This window comes from Panthera onca, chromosome C2 (assembly GCF_046562875.1).
Source record: "Panthera onca isolate mPanOnc1 chromosome C2, mPanOnc1 haplotype 2, whole genome shotgun sequence".
Classification (NCBI taxonomy): domain Eukaryota; kingdom Metazoa; phylum Chordata; class Mammalia; order Carnivora; family Felidae; genus Panthera; species Panthera onca.
In genome coordinates this window covers 93,544,222-93,561,842 of record NC_138347.1, presented here as the reverse complement: position 1 = coordinate 93,561,842, position 17,621 = coordinate 93,544,222, and the positions used below count along the sequence as shown (strand labels likewise).

Below are 17,621 nucleotides of genomic sequence, written 5' to 3'. Positions count from 1 at the left end.
TTTGTCTAACTTCAGAGTCTGTTCTCTTAAATCCTAATGCTATCTTGCTTTTTGTTTTTGTTTTTGTTTTTGGAAATTGAGATCTAATTGACATATCATTGTATTAGTTTTATTATACAAATAATAGTTTGCTATGCATATATATTATGAAGAGATCACCATGATAAATTTAATTAACATCTATCACCACACATAATTACAAATTCTTTTTTCTTTTAAAGTTTATTTATTTATTTTTTGAGACAGAGACTGTGAGCAGGGAAGGGACAGAGAGAGAGGGAGAGAGAGAATCCCAAGCAGGCTCCGCACCATCAGCATAGAGTCCCATGTGGGGCTTGAACCCATGAAGTTGTGAGATCATGACCCGAGCCGAAACCAATAGCCAGATGCTTAACTGACTGAGCTACCCAGACACCCCACAAATTCTTTTTCCTTTGTGATGAGAACTTTTAAGATCTGCTCTGTTAGCAACTTTCAAATATGCAATACAGTATTGTTAACTATAGTCACCATGCTTAATATTACATTCCCCAGGACTGTGAGGGATGTCTCACAAACTGTGAGACCATAGCTGAGCTGAAATCAAGAGTCGGACGGACACTTAATCGATTGAGCCACCCAAGCACCCCGATTACATTGCTTTCTGATAGCAATGTTCTTATATAAATATACAGCCATCTTACAGTTTTTTTACACTTTTTTTTAAAGTAGGCATTATACCCAGTGTGGGGTTTAAACTCATAACCCTGAGATCAAGAGCCTCATACTCTATAGACTGAGCCAGCCAGGCGCCCCCAGTTTTTTATACTTAAAAGACGACTACTAGATTATATTGGCAGAGCTTTAAGTTTTTTCTCTTTTGTATCACAGTTTTCCAAATATCCTGTGTACTTTATATTAAATACATAGGTAAATAAAGTTAATAGTTCCTTACTCAGTATAACAGTCTGTTAAGGATTCTTTTTTTTTTTTTTTTTTTTTTTGAGATCTTATTTATTTTTAATTTCTTTTAGAGAGAGTGCATGTTTGGGAGAGGGATAGAGGGACATTGGGGGGGGGGGGGTGATGGCGAATCCCAAGCAGGTTGCATGCTTAGTGTGGAGCCCAACATGGGGCTTGATCCCACAACCCGGGGATCGTGACCTGAGTTGAAATCAAGAGGTGGGACATTCCACCAACTGAGCCACCCAGGCGCCCCTAAAGATTTTATTTTTAAGTAATTTCTATACCCAACATGGGTCTCAAACTTACAACCTGGGATCAAGAGTCGCATGCTCCCCTGACTCTGAGCCAGCCAGGTTCTCATAAGGATTCTTCTAAGTGCTATACAAGTGTTAACTAATTTAATCCTTTGAAGTAAGAATTATTACTATCCTCATTTTTCAGAATAGGAAATTAAGGCACTTCGAGGTTAAGTAACATGCCCAAGGGCACAGAACAAACCCTAGAGCCAGTATTTTTTTTTTTTTAATTTTTATTTAAATTCTAGTTAGTTAATACGTAATGCAATATTGGTTTCAGGAATAGAATTCAGTGATTCATCACTTACATCCCACACTCAGTGCTCATCACAAGTGCTCTCCTTAGTACCCATCTTCCATCTAGCCCATCCCACCACTTCCCTACGCCAACCCTCAGTTTGTTCCATGTCTCAAAGTTAGGGCCAGTATTTAAAACTAGCAAGTCAGTGTCAGAATCTACTATATTATATTGCCCAAAGGTTAGTTTTATTTATGAATTTTTTCTTTTCTTTTGTTGTAAATAACAACCTTTATGGAAAATAGCTTATTTCCAAAGCTGAAATAGTAAGAGGAGTGATGCTGTTTTACATTTTTTCTGTCTTGCTTAAGAGAAGACTGTTTTCTTATATCTGCTTCTGAATTCAGTCTGTCGTCGTATCACACATCACGTAACCTCTAGAAAAGTCTCTAGTATGCTTGTGACAGAATTAGAGTGGAAAAGTCATATGGAGCTTTAGTGTTGTAATGAAAATAGTTTTAATCTCATGAATTCCACTACAGAGATTTCCTGGGAAGCCTGTGGATGACACTTGGAGAACTTTTGGTTATAAGGGCTTATTGATTAATTTCTACTTTAAAGTCACTTTTAGAATTTCAATTAGGGAATGTCATTTCTTGGCATCTCATTTTACCATCTGATTTGTATTTTATTATCTTAGAATACTTTTTTCTTTTTTTTTAATTTTTATTTATTTATTTATTTTTTAACGTTTATTTATTTTTGAGACAGGGAGAGACAGAGCATGAATGGGGGAGGGTCAGAGAGAGGGAGACACAGAATCTGAAACAGGCTCCAGGCTCCGAGCTGTCAGCACAGAGCCTGACGCGGGGCTTGAACTCACGGACCGTGAGATCATGACCTGAGCTGAAGTCGGCCGCTTAACCGACTGAGCCACCCAGGTGCCCCCTTAGAATACTTTTAAATGTCTTTAAAATTTTTACAAATATTTAATATTTTAGGATTTTATAGGTCAGGAATTAGCAAACTATGGTTGATGGACCAAATCTAGTCAGATTAGGATTTTGGTAAAGTTTTGCTTGTTTTGCTAAAGAAAGTTTTATTGAAACACAGCCACATTCAATTGTTTCTGAATTGTCTGTGGCTGCTTCCACACTACATGGACAGAGTTGAGTACTTGTAACAGAAACCATATGGCCTGCAAGGCTTGAAATATTTACCTTCTGGCCCTTTAAGTAAAATTTGCTGACCTGTTAGAGATTACAGTTTCAGATGGGTGCTTTAGCAGCAAGATCAAAAGTAGTTTTCTACAATTAATAATGGCAATCAATTTTATAGTTAATAAGAAAAGATGTTGAACTGGCCTATCATTTTGGAAAGTTAGGCTGTCTTATTGACTTGACACTGTTTGTGTTTTCTTAATTATTTTTCAAAGGGTATTTTCCTCATAGTCAAAAAGTTAATTCCTTATTGAGGAGAAAGAGTGTGTTATTGTTTTGCACATCAAATTAATATACTTTGTAAGGTACTTCTTTCAAATGAATATTTCAAAAATATTGGAAAATGTTTAAGGGACTGTCAAATTCAAGCTTAAATGTTGTATTTTGTGCTCTTTCAGGATGATCTGGAAGACCTTATTGTTAATTGGGATGAGAGCAAAAGCATTGGTGACATCTTTCTTAAATATGTGAGTATTTAATTTCTTTTTTAGGTTTTCAGGTTAAAGCATCATCTCATTAAGTACTCTCAGGGAATGACAGTTACTTGTTTAAATGTGTGAGCTTTCAAAACTTTGACATAGTTGTGTTTAGAAAATATATCGGAAGTGTTCTTGTCTTCTGAAACATATTTGCTATATATAATTTAACACTTCTTGATACCCCAAGGTCATCGTTAGGAACACTAATTGTCCTACTGTGCCATAAAATTTTACTATATATCAAGTTATTTGTCCTTCATAAATGGTCACAGATTAATGATTTTGTGAAATTTTCTGTAATTGAGTTTTTAATTTTTTCTTTTCAGTTGATATCATTTTTTACTGTCTTTGTGTCTGCTCTGCATAAAAGCTTATAATGAACTGCTTTTCTTTGCTAGGGCAAAACCACATGGCTTAAGTTTATCAAATAAAGTAAACTCATTTTGAATGAGGTGCTGTGAATGGGATTTCTAAGTGTCTTTCAGTCTGTTTGAATACAATTTATAGGTTTCAGTGCCTTGGGTTCTGGCACACATACTTTTCTTTTCTGAGGCCTCCTCCTAACTTCCATTCTTACCATATAGTCTTACCTGTTTTTTTCTGGTTGGTTGAGAATTCCAAATATGCAAATTATTGTCACATATCTTTTTTTTCGGTCACATATCTTTTTGATACCTGTTAGTCTCCTCAATTAGCTGAGACATTTTTCCTTTTTTGTTGCAATTTTGAGTGCTATAATTGATATTTTTAATGTTTATTTTGAGAGAGGGAGCATGTGTGCCAGTGGGAGAGGGGCAGAGAGAGAGGGAGAGAGAGAGAATTCCAAGCAGGCTCCATGCTCAGCACTCAGCACAGAGCCTGTTGAGGGGTTCCATCTCCCAACCATCAGAGCATGACCTGAACTGAAATCAAGAGTTGGACGTTTAATCAACTGAGCCACCCAGGTGGCCCTATAATTAATCTTTTAAGTAGTGGTTTGGGGGCACCCAAGTGGCCCAGTTGGTTAAGCATCTGACTCTTGGTTTTGGCTTAGCTCATGATCTCACGGTTCATGAGTTTGAGCCCCACATTGGGCTCCATGCTGACGGAACCTGCTTGGGATTCTCTCTCTCCCTCTCTCCCTGCCCCTCCCCAACTCATGTACTCTTACTCTTTCTCTCTCAAAAATAAATAAATAAACTTTATTCTTTTAATTTTTAAAAAATATTTATTTATTTTTGAGAGAGAGACAGTGCAAGCAGGGGAGAGGCAGAGAGAGAGGGAAACACAGAATCTGAGTCAGGTTCCAGGCTCTGAGCTGTCACCACAGAGCCTGATGACCTGGGGCTCAAACTCACAGACTATGAGATCATGACCTGAGCCAAAGTTGGATGCTTAACCAACTGAGCCACTCAGGCATCCCTAAATAAATAAACTTTAAATGATGGTTTGGGTTTGTCAATAAATAATAGCATGTCATGTTCTGGGGTGCTTATTACTATATTCTGAACTTATAGAAGTTTTAAAACTTTGTCATGTTTATGTCAATACAATATGTATGAGTATACTTTGTTTCTTTCTGAGTCTTTGTTTGCAGTTTTAGGCTTTGTGTACCAGTTGATGCATTTTGTTTAGCAATTAACTCGCTAATGAGAAATGTGTAAAATTTCTGTATTTAACTTGACAAGCTTATTATAAATTTTTCTTTTGTATGCAGTATGTCAGATTGTGACTATTGATTATTTGGTTTTAAATTTCGTTATCTAAGGATAATATCCATAACAAATTAATATTTTTTTCTTCTTCTTCTCCCTAGTCAAAAGATTTGGTAAAAACCTATCCTCCCTTTGTAAACTTCTTTGAAATGAGCAAGGAAACAATTATTAAATGTGAAAAACAGAAGCCAAGATTTCATGCTTTTCTCAAGGTAATGTGCATTTCTTTCCAATAAAAATCTGAGAATAATTTCTAAAGGAGTTCATTTAAATTATACATTTAGTAAAAATCTATCCATGTAAAAACCTCTTAGTGTGTAACCTATTAACTTTAGCCATATTTGAGAGTGGCAGTGATAGTAAAGCTTCAGAAAAATTTTATCTGTTTATTTATTCAATGTTTATTTATTTTTGAGAGTGAGAGAGCATGCATGCAAGCAGGGGAGGGGCAGAGAGAGAGAGGGAGACACAGAATCTGAATCAGGCGCCAGGCTTTGAGCTGTCAGCACAGAGCCGGATGTGGGGCTCGAACTCACAGACCATGAGATCATGACCTGAGCCGAAGTGGGGAAGTGGGATACTTAACCAACTGAGCCACCCAGGATCCACAAACTTCAGAAGGTTTAGATAGCAGGGGCCACGAGGGAACTGAGTGAATGAGAATGTTGTCTGTAGTTATTCATGTTTTTTAAAGTTATGCATGTTTTAGTTCTAAAACACGTAAAATTTTTCAGTGTGATTTGATTTTGCCTTTAAGAATTTTTTTTTTCTTTACCAGGGCTTTATTTTGTTTATTCAATGGTATCAGCATAATTAATACTTCACAACTATTTTTTTCTTGTGAATTGTGTAGACTCAAGAGAAACTTAAGATACAATAGATAGGAGTGTGCAGAGAAACTCATTTTGTGTTTAAGATGTCAATCCTTGAGTGGCCAGGAGGTCATTAAGGTCCTTGGAAGATTATTCAGTCATAGTAATCTTTAATAGCTGCCATCCCATCTCTTCTATTAATTCTTTTCAGGGCATTAGTGATAAGGTGTAGTCTAGTAAATGTAGGGCATTTAATCTTTGCAAAAAACCTTTTTTTTTTAAATTGTTTAATTGATTCCTTTCAGATAAACCAAGCGAAACCAGAATGTGGACGGCAAAGCCTTGTTGAACTTCTCATTCGACCAGTACAGAGGTTACCCAGTGTTGCGTTACTTTTAAATGGTACTTGTCTGATCTGTTTTCAGACTATTTTGGATGTTTTTTATGGAATTGTTTTATTCTAAAAATTTTGAAAGTCTTCTCATTTTCATAGTTTTCTTAGATTTCAGCACTAAAGTTTATATCTTATATAGAAAATACCTTTATGGATGGTCTTAATAATCACTGGTGCTACAATAATTCAGTCTCCTAAAATGCTTTATTTGTTACAGGATTAATTGACTATTATTTTGTTTTTTGTTTCTCTACTGAAAGTATTACATTTCACGTGTGTCACTTAATTCAGTTAATTTACATCCAGTTGAACAAAATTCAGCCACAGAATCACAAAACGAGAGATGATTCATATGTCTCCAGTTACATAATCCTTTTCTGAATCTTCATAAAGTTCTGTATACTTGCTCTAATGCAAGTACACAGAATCTGAATCAGGCGCCAGGCTTTGAGCTGTCAGCACAGAGCCGGATGTGGGGCTCGAACTCACAGACCATGAGATCATGACCTGAGCCGAAGTGGGGAAGTGGGATACTTAACCGACTGAGCCACCCAGGATCCACAAACTTTCTTAGATTGTGCAAAACACTCTTGAAGCATGCATCCATTTATTCTAGAGATTAAACTATACATATCAATGGAAGGGAGTTTTACAAGAGTTAATTTTCATGAATAAATTTTGCCTGTAGCAAAAGAAAAGCATATGTATATGACTTTACATTTAGTGAAGGTAGTGAATATTTTTAGGAAATTTTTTTTTTTTTTTTAATGTTTATTTATTTTTGAGACAGAGAGAGACAGAGCATGAACGAGGGAGGGTCAGCGAGAGGGAGACACAGAATCTGAAACAGGCTCCAGGCTCCAAGCTGTCAGCACAGAGCCCGACACGGGGCTCGAACTCACGGACTGTGAGATCATGACCTGAGCCGAAGTCGGCCGCTCAACCGACTGAGCCACCCAGACGCCCCGGAAATATTTTTTAAATTATGTATGAAAACTAAATTACGAACAGGAGTAAGTCTGTAATAAAGTATTTTGAGCCATAAATCTTAAGTATAGTAATACGGGTAACAGATAAGGAGGCTAATTTTGTGACTGTTTAATCTAGTTTTCTCTTTAAAATACTTTGGGAACTATATGAATTATAGTTGTAATTTTAAAAGTAAATCAGTTTTGTTTTTCTCCTAAGGCTATCTAATGTAGTTTAGAATTGTTAGTTTATAAGATGATTTCCCTAGTCTTTAAAAGCAATCCTGTTTTTTAGATTATAAGGAGAATACATGAACAAATAGTGTGACTTAACTTTACAAAGTAGTGTGATTTTTTTTTTTTTTTTTTTTTTTTGGATTATTTACTTACCTTCATTATTTTTTCATTAGGTACTTGTAGAAATCCACCAAATAGTTTCTAAGCCTTTCTTGTATCATTCCAACTTTAAAGATTAGATAGGAAAAAAAAAAAAAGATCGGGTGGGTATGGTATTATGGAACCATCAGATGGAATATGGCATAGGGAACTTAACCTGGGTAAGAAGAGTCCAAGTATAAGCATCTCATGAACCTCTAAGATAAAACCTGTGCTCTCAAGGTTACTGAATATTCTCTGTGATAGAGCCATGGGCCCCAACATGAAATATACCATATATGATAACTTCTCAGCTAATTGAGGATCATGCGTTTTCATTCAAGCACTATGGAGAGAGCTTGAGGAACCTAGGTGTGAGCAGTGTAAGAAAATCTGTAATATTCTAAACATTTAGTCAATACAATACAATTCTAAACATTTAGTTAGTGGAAACCTTAACAAACGTATAAGAGAGCTCTTAAGGGAACATTGTGTAAGACTTTTTTAAAAGTAAAGTTTAGATATTAGCTTTAAAAATGAACCTGCCTATATCAAAATGGACAGCATTCTAAAGTCTTTGATAAAAAACCACTGTATTTTTCTAATCACAGAAAAAAAAACATTTTTTCGTAACAGATCTTAAGAAGCATACAGCCGAAGAAAATCCTGACAAAAGCACTCTAGAAAAAGCTATTGGATCACTAAAGGAAGTAATGACGTAAGTGCATTATTTCAATTTCTTATTGTTGCCTAGATTAAAATGGAATTATAGAGCAATTAGAGTCATAAATGGAGAGAAGAATATCAAAGCAAATTTTTATGTAGTGATATCTAAATTATTTTTCTAATAGTGTAGTTACACATTAAAACGATGAGAGAGAAGTATTTTAAGAATACAGTCATTAATCAAAAACATCTAACAATGTTTTAGAAAGTAACAATGATTTAGAAATTTGGTAATGTTATAAATGCACTTCTAGACATTTTCTTTATATACCTCCAGTCATAGCTTGTTCTTGTCTTCATTTAAACTATCCAAATGTAACTCAGGAAGATGACTATGGTGAAATAAAAAGTAAACATTTATAATAATTCTTTCACTTTTACTTTTGACTTTTTATTTCTTATTTTGAATTTAATAGAATATAAATTGATGGTGTTTCTTGGAGATGTGTTAAAAGTGTAAAACTCCATGGAATTAATTGACTTGGGTACTTGATTGTTAAACTTAGGGTAATTACTCTAGGTCTAACTTGGAGACCTAGCTCTAATCAGAAATGATCTTTCTTGATTATTATAATCAGAAATGAATACTGTTGCTATTAATTGTTCTATGTCATGGAGGGCAAGGGGACTTCAACTCTTTGGACTTTACATTATCAACATGTTTAATAGATTTAGTTAAATGACTTCTGAGAGTCCCTGAGGTGCTTCTATATGTAACAGAGTTTCTTAAAATACTTGCTAAGGAGCTCTTATAGACTTTGCTAGTTCTAGAGAGAGGGCCCAGCAGTAGAATAATGCTCAAATTGGCGAATACTAGGTCTGTTGCTGCCAAAAGGGTTGTGCAATTTTTAAAATTATGTTTATATTTTACATGTTGATCAGCCAGTCTTCATGCTTCATGCTTTTGTTATTTTGATGTCAGGATAATAGTTTTTTCCCCACACTTCATGGTTTAAAATACTCTGCACATAATTTACCTTGATCCTTTCAACAAATTCTATGAAGTAGGCAGTCAGCACCTATTTTCACAAAAGAGAAAGCTGAAGGGGTTGGTATCTTATAGTATTTGTTATTTATGTATAATATGTTTTGTAAACAAAGATTGTAAAGTAACCTAAATAGGGAATAGTCTTTTGACCTGTTGTGTCCCTTAGAAGAGTATCAGTTGGCTGCTATAGGGATAATGAGCATACTGATAAGACAGGTGATTAAAGATTTACTTCTTTTTCAATATTACTTAAGTTTCTGAAACTTTAAGAATCATGTCTAATATATCCTTATCCTAATTTTTTTTTTAATGTTTGTTTATTTTTGAGAGAGACAGAGACAGAAAGCGAGTGGGTTAGGAGCAGAGAGAGAGGGAGACACTGAATCCGAAGCAGGCTCCAGGCTCTGAGCTGTCAGCACAGAGCCTGGGGCTCCAACTCACCAGCTGTGAGATCATGACCTGAGCTGAAGTCGGACGCTCAACCGACTGAGCCACCCAGGCACCCCTAATATATCCTTATCCTAAATGCCATGCTCTTAATAGGTTTTCAATAAATGTTGAATTATAGGAGCTGTTATTTTAAGGATGAATTGTGATGCTGACTTACAAACCTAATAGAGTTTGACCACATCTCTATCTCATTTCTTGAGATTTTTGAATATTTAGCCTAGGGATTAAATGCGTATTGTGGTTGGGGCGCCTGGGTGGCGCAGTCGGTTAAGCGTCCGACTTCAGCCAGGTCACGATCTCACGGTCCGTGAGTTCGAGCCCCGCGTCAGGCTCTGGGCTGATGGCTCAGAGCCTGGAGCCTGTTTCCGATTCTGTGTCTCCCTCTCTCTCTGTCCCTCCCCCGTTCATGCTCTGTCTCTCTCTGTCCCAAAAATAAATAAACGTTGAAAAAAAAAAAAAAAAAAAAATAAATGCGTATTGTGGTTGACTGAAACAACCATAATTTTTCAGGTAAAGGAAATAAAGAGATAGTGCCATTTAACTAGCCTTTGCCATTTAGGCAAACCAAAAACCCTAAAATTAGATTCTTACAATATTAGTTACATATATTAGCTTATATAGATTAATTTGTTATAGATATATGCTCTAGTAGCTTCAGTATGTGTATGTTTTGTTTTTAGAAACTATGTATGTTTCAAATGTAGTTTGGTTAATTTTGGTATATATACACTCCCACAGAACCATCACTACCATCAGGATAAGGAACATTTCTATCACCTCCAAAAGTGTACTCATGCCTTTTGGTAATAATCCCTTTCCCTGCCTCTCCCAGTACTTCCTATCCCAGGGCAACAACTATTCTTTTTATGTGTATAATTTTCATTTCCTAGGATTTTATGTAAATAGAATCAGACAGTATGTTGTGTTTTGTGAGTCTTTTTTCACTCAGCTGATTATTTTGAGATTCATCTTTACTGTTGCTTTTATCAGTAGTGCATCCCCTATTCTTGTTTGCTATTGTATGGTTGTACCACAACTGATTGATCCATTCATGTGTTGGACATTTTGATTGTTTTCCCAGCTCTGGCTCTTACCATTAAAGCTGCTATGAACATTTGTGAACTAGTCTTTGTATGAATATATGTTTTCCTTTCTCTTGGATAAATACCTAGTGGTAGGAATGGCTAGGTTGTATAGTAGGTAATATGTGTAACTTTTAAAAAATTGTCAAACTGTTTCCAGAGTAGTTGTAATGTTTCACATTCCTACCAACAGTAAATGGTGAGTTTCAGTGTTTCCATGTCCTTACCAACTCTCGGATGATTAGTTATTTTAATTTGTGAAATTTTAATAGTTGTGTAGTGAAATCTAATTGTAGTTTTGACTTGTGTTTTCCCTAATGATAAGTGATGGGCATTTTCTTATGTGCTTATTTGCCATCCATATCATCTTCTTTGGTGATATGCATGTCCAAATCCTTTGTCTGTTTTTTTTTGTTTTTGTTTTTGTTTTTTTTTTTAATTTGGATTGTCGTCTTTTTGAGCTGTGAGAGTTCTTTGTTCTGGTTAAAAGTTTTTTGTCAGATATGTGATATGCAGATATTTTCTTGGAGTCTGTGGCTTGTTTTTTCTCTTAACAATTTCTTTCAAAAAACAGGAGTTCTAGATTTTTATGAAGTCCAGCTTATCAATTATTTTTTATGGGTGGTACTTTTATCTAAAAAAATTTGACCTAACCCAAGGTCACAAAGATTTTTTTCTGTTTTCCTCAAGAAATTTTTTGTTTTTGGTTATTAGGTAAAAATTATCTAGGTCTATGATCCATTTTGGGTTAATTTTTGTATAAGGCGCAAGGTATGGATCAATGTTTATTTCTGTATATGGAACTCTCTTCTAGTACTATTTGTTGAAAAGACCATCCTTTCTCCACTGAATTTCTTTTGCATCTTTACTGAAAATCAGCTGACCATAAATGTGAGGGCTTATTTCTGTCCTACTCTTAATTCTATTTCATTGATCCTAAATGACTATGATTATTCTAGTACTACACAGTCCTGATTACTGTGCTTTGTGTATTAAGTTTTAAAATGGGGAAATGTGAGTCTGTCAACTTTATTCTTCCTTTTCAAGATTGTTTTGACTATTCTGGGTCCCTTGAATTTTCACTTAAACTTGTATTCCTGGGATAAAAATCTTACTTTATTATGGTGCATAATCTTTTTTAAATGTTGCTGGAGTTGGTTTGTTAGTATTTTGTTAAGGATTTTGGTGTCTGTATTCGTAAGGGATATTGGTCTACAATTTTCTAGTGATGTCTCCTGCTTTGGTATCAGGCTAATATTGGTCTTAACAAATACATTGGAAAATGTATTCTTCTGTTTTTTTGGAAGAACTTGGGAAGAACTTGTATTAAGTCTTTAGGTGTTTGGTAGAATTCATCAATGAAGTTACTTGGGCTTTAGAATCTCTACTTGAATTTATTGTTATAGACCTAATCAGACTTTTTATTTCTTCTTGAGTCAGTTTCTATAGTTTGTTTCTTTGTAGGAATTTGTCCATTACATCTAAGCTATCTACTTTGTTGACATGCAATTGTCCATTGTATTCTCATATCCTTTTTATTTCTATAAGGTTTGTAATGATGTTCCATCTTATAGTCGTAATTTTAGTAATTTGAGTCTTCTTTGTTTTCTTGGCCAGCCTAGCTAAAGGATTGTCAATATTGTCAGTCTTTTCAAAGAACCAGTTCATTCTGTTGATTTTTGTTGTTTTTTTTATTCTCTATTTCAGTAATTTCTACTGTATGATTTCTTTCTTTCTCTTGCTTTAGATTTACTTATTTTCCCTAGAGTCTTAAATCAGTAACCTAAACATGTTATTGATTTGAGATCTTTTTTTATTACATGCACTTATAGCTATAAATTTGTAGGTACTGCATTAGTTGCATCTCATCAGTTTTTTGTTTTTTTTTTTTCCCCAAAGAATTTATAATTTCCCTATGATTTCTTCTTGACCCATTGGTTATTTAGGGGTATGCTGTTTATTAATTCCCACATATTTCTGAATTTCCAAAGTTTTCTTTTGTTATTTCTAGTTTTACTCCTTGTTGTGGGAGAAGATTCTTTGTATTGTTTCAATCCTCTCAGAATTTTTGAGGCCTATTTTATGGCCTACCCTGGAAAATGGTTCATACACACTTGAGAAGAATGTGTATTTTGCTTTTGTTGGGTAGAGTATTTATTTCTGCCATTTTACTTTTGGCCTATTTATGTCTTTGAATCTAAAGAATGTCTCTTATAGACAGCATATAGTTAGTTGGGATTGCCTTATTTGTCTCTTGTCTCATAGGAATTGACTTCCTAGTATCTTAACAACACTTGATTCTTTATATTTTGATGGTTTTTAGTTGTTTCAGGAAGAAGGTGTATCCTTTCCTTCTTAATTTCATCTTATATGGAAGTAGTAGTCTTAGTTTTTGTTTTACTGAAATGATTAACATATGACTTGGGAATGAGCTACATAAAACCTTAACTAATAAAACTTCTGTTAACTTGAAGTTGTACAGGTTTAATCTATTTTAGGAAATACATAGTATAGTAAAAAAGGAATATAGAAAGAAGTTAGTAAAACATAATTTTCTGAAGGATTCTTTAGAATTTTTTTAATATGGTAGGATACTTTTAGGAGGTGTTTTAACTGATTCAGTTGTCAAAATTAAGATAGACTTGCATGGAAGATCTTTTTTTGTGACAAGAGATATCTTTGAATGCAGTTTTCATATTTTAATTTTTTTTAAAGTTGAAGTTCTAAACTAAATTTATTAATTTTTCAGCCATATTAATGAGGATAAGAGAAAAACAGAAGCTCAAAAGCAAATATTTGATGTTGTTTATGAAGTAGATGGATGCCCAGTAAGTATTCATTTTTGATGATTGTTAGTTTATTTTCTTTTTTGGTACTGAGAGTTTATAGTTTTAATATAAACAGAATATCGGTACCATTTTCTTTTAAATTATAACTTTAAAAAGATTACTACCAAGTGATCTCTTTTACTAATATTTTCAATCTATACAGGCAAATCTTTTGTCTTCTCACCGAAGCTTAGTCCAACGAGTTGAAACAATTTCTCTAGGTGAACACCCCTGTGACAGAGGAGAGCAAGTAACTCTCTTTCTCTTCAATGACTGCCTGGAGGTAAATTTGTACTTAATATAGTATAACACTGCTGATCTGTGTGACTTGCCTGAATGTTTAAAGCCAAGCTTTGATTGAAGTATAATGTAGAAGTTAAAGTTAACAAAACGCATTTTTTTTTTTTTTTTTAAATTGAGCCCAATTGTTGGTTCAGTAGTATTAATAGAATACTTTTAGGAGAAGGCCTAATACTAAGAAGTATGATGAATTTTCATGACTTAAAATCCAAGTCAAAATGAAAATTTAATTTATTTCCATGCTAATGAATGTTTAGATCAAGAATTCAGGAACTTACTGGCTCTATTAAGTATGTTTATTCAAGATCTACAAAATAATTTGAAATTGAAGTAGATTTTTCAATCAAAGAAGGAGCCAATATTTTGTTGAAGAGTAGAATAACTTGATTATTGAATATTAAGAATCATGATCCCCTGATGATCCCTTAAGACAACAGATTTTAGGGTAAATGAGTGGTTAGCATATCAGATGGGCTACACTGATTATAATTCTAAAATTCTCATCTATTAAAGCTTTTATTTAAAGTCTGTACCTCTTCCTTTTATCCTTTTCTACTATACTTCTCTTGAAGTGCTGCCCTCTTACATACATTATTGTTTAGTATAAAATACAGGGAATCTTAGAGAGCCAACCATGTACAGTTATAGGCCTAATAAAATCTCATCAAAAATTGACTTGTGTTAAATGCAGTGTTTTGTTGTAGTGAGGTTAATGAAAAACTATTTCTATTTGATCAGTAATGTCACAAAATACAAAAGACAGTGAAAATACTATGCATAATTGACCATACCCTAACTGAAAAAGTCGTGAGGCAGATAATTCTGAACTACTTGTTTCCTCCATAAGGAGAACTTCAGCCTGCTTTGTTTTGGAGAACAGGGGTAGGTGAAGTCAATTTCCAATGGGGTTTTACTTTACATAGTTGCTCAGTACTTCTATTTGTTTGCTTTTGCTTCTCTTCCTATTAAAGTGCCCAGGTCAGCTGGCACCTTTCATCTAATAGGTTAGGTTGCTAATCCATTCTGGGTTTTATCCCCTGAATCCTGAGAGAGTTGTGGCTTTAAATTTTTGATCATACATCTTCTTCAGATTCCATGAAGTTTTTTATAACTGTCTCATTGACTTACCTGCCACTTTAATTCCTGTCATTGCTTACTCCCCATAGCTTTTGAGTACATTATGTGATACCCTGGTTCCTCATTTCCTTTACCTTCTTAAATCCACTGACTTTTGTTCTAGTTTCTCTTAAGCCTCCCTAACTCAGAATCACATTAACTGAAACAGCTTTATGTCTATTATTAAATTTGGACTTCAAGACTTATAATCCTAAACTTTTATTCTTTAGCTTATTAAAAAAAAAAATCTTAGCAAATCTGGAGTGAAGAAAATGATAAAACTTAGAAACATTTAAAATGGATAAAATCTATACTGACTTCTCTTAAATAGGACAGAGGATATTTTACTGAATCTAAATTGAGGATTTATATATTTTCCTTTTTATATTTTATCTCTGAGTTTTTACCTTGATGTGCTAACATTTGTGTCATTGATATTGGCACTTGTCATTGTTTTTCCTTTTTAAAAATGAACTTTAAAATTATTTGCTTAGTTGGGAATGCAAGCTGGTGCAGCCACACTGGAAAACAGTGTGGAGGTTCCTCAAAAAAGTAAAAATAGAACTACCCTACGACCCAGCAATTGCACTACTAGGCATTTATCCACGGGATACAGGTGTGCTGTTTCGAAGGGACACATGCACCCCCATGTTTATAGCAGCACTATCTACAATAGCCAAATTATGGAAAGAGCCCAAATGTCCATCGATGGATGAATGGATAAAGAAGATGTGGTGTATATATATATACAATGGAGTATTATTCGGCAATTAAAAAGAATGAAATCTTGCCATTTGCAACTATGTGGATGGAACTGGAGGGTATTATGCTAAGTGAAGTTAGAGAAAGACAAAAATCATGACTTCACTCATGAGGACTTTAAGAGACAAAACAGATGAACATAAGGGAAGGGAAACAAAAATAATATAAAAACAGGGAGGGGGACAAAACAGAAGAGACTCATAAATATGAAGAACAAACTGAGGGTTACTGGAGGGGTTGTGGGAGGGGCGATGGGCTAAATGGGTAAGGGGCATTATTAAGGAATCTACTCCTGAAATCATTGTTTCATTATATGCTAACTAATTTAGTTGTAAATTTTAAAAAATAAAAAATAAAATTAAAAATTATTTGCTTAGCTTAGCCAAATTGATTTAAAACTATATTCAAATTTATAGTAGAAATTATTTCATCTTTATTGCCTATTTTTACTATATTAATGTAAATTAAAATTTAGTATTTGATATGTAACATTTATTTGAGTTGTATTTCTGCTTCAATGTGAATATGATATTGACTGCCTTTTGATCTTTTCCAATAGCCAACCCAGGGTAGTGCATTTTTAGCCATATTGAATTCATGATGGTGACCAATCTCAATTCATCAAGTAACTTAACCTAAATCATTTTGTGTTAATGTCTTTCGTCTTTCAGTTGATGATTATAACCTCAAAAGAGACTTTCTTTTAAAAAGGCAAAATAATACGTTAGGCTTTCATGGAAATGAAAATAATAAATTTAAAGACCTTATAAAATTCACAGAATTCAGTATATCATGAATTACAAGGCCCTTTCTGATTTTGCTCCTGTCTTCTCTAGTTACTTTACCTATCTCCTCCTTTTGTAGGAGTTCCCAGCTTAGGTAAAGTTATATTTTAACACTGTACCTTGAGTTTATAATTTGTATCATTTGTTTAGTGTATTATTTAGTTAGTTACTTCTTTACCCTGCCTCTTTCTCAATGATACCTAACTATCATGAGCGCCAGAACCATCTCTATATTATTTACTCTTTTGTCCTCAGTGCCTTGTACAGGATTTGAGATAATTGTGAATTCTCCTCTTCAACTAAAATCGATTACCTTTTGAACCCACGACTGAGATCCCAGAGCAGCTATTCCCTTTCCTGAACTCAGGGCCTTCTATTGAAGATTCCTGTATCCTATGATGTTATTCCTTCTCAAAATGCTTCTAAGTTCTTTCACACCTCGCGGACCTTTTGCTTAGATCCTGTCCCTTGGTCTGTTTTCCTAACTTTTTAAGTTCTTCTTATATATGCATGAACATTTCTGCTATACAATTACATGTATGAATTTGTTACATGGTAACTCTGCTTCTTATTGCATAGTAATTCTGGGATGATTAATAGCCAAATGAATTGCATGTAGATTTATGTCATTAGTGTCATTTTTAAGTATTTAGTCTTTAATAGTTTTCATTCATATTATTATTATTTTTTTTTCTGTAATCAGATAGCAAGAAAACGGCATAAGGTTATTGGCACTTTTAGGAGTCCTCATGGCCATACCCGACCCCCAGCTTCTCTTAAGCATATTCATCTCATGCCTCTTTCTCAAATTAAGAAAGTGCTGGACATAAGAGAAACAGAAGGTATGCTCATTGGATAAATGTTGGTTAACTGAAAATAGTTCATAATCATTGTAGGTTTGATTCACTCCGTTTTTTTTTTCTTTCTTTCTTAAAACTGGTAAATTATCTTTAAATACAGTTGGTTAGTATTGGTAAAGTAATTTTTCTTATACTTCTATCCAAAGTCTTCTCTAGAACCTACTTGATGTTTTATTTTTCTCAAATGAAAATGCTATCTCATCCTGTGGGGTGTCTTCATCCCTTAAGGGACGAAGAGCTTTTAAATGGTTTCATGTCAAGATAGTGTCCTAACCTAGCTTCTTCCCACATCAAAACTTATTT

General features: G+C 34.1%; 1 protein-coding gene across 8 annotated transcripts in view; it reads left to right on the top strand.

The window, feature by feature from the left end:
* The window catches only part of ECT2 (epithelial cell transforming 2), a 64,978-nt gene that overhangs the window by 27,880 nt on the left and 19,477 nt on the right, over nucleotides 1-17,621 (top strand). For all 8 annotated transcript variants that reach the window (XR_009612200.3, XR_009612202.3, XR_009612201.3 and 5 more), the window contains 7 exons: nucleotides 3,098-3,166; nucleotides 4,974-5,084; nucleotides 5,990-6,086; nucleotides 8,058-8,139; nucleotides 13,417-13,495; nucleotides 13,659-13,778; nucleotides 17,162-17,300. Coding sequence is in view for 3 of the 8 variants with exons in the window: in XM_060639218.3 (XP_060495201.2) it covers nucleotides 3,098-3,166; nucleotides 4,974-5,084; nucleotides 5,990-6,086; nucleotides 8,058-8,139; nucleotides 13,417-13,495; nucleotides 13,659-13,778; nucleotides 17,162-17,300 (697 nt within the window). In the remaining 5 variants the exon portion in view is untranslated. The remainder of the gene's footprint in view (nucleotides 1-3,097; nucleotides 3,167-4,973; nucleotides 5,085-5,989; nucleotides 6,087-8,057; nucleotides 8,140-13,416; nucleotides 13,496-13,658; nucleotides 13,779-17,161; nucleotides 17,301-17,621) is intronic.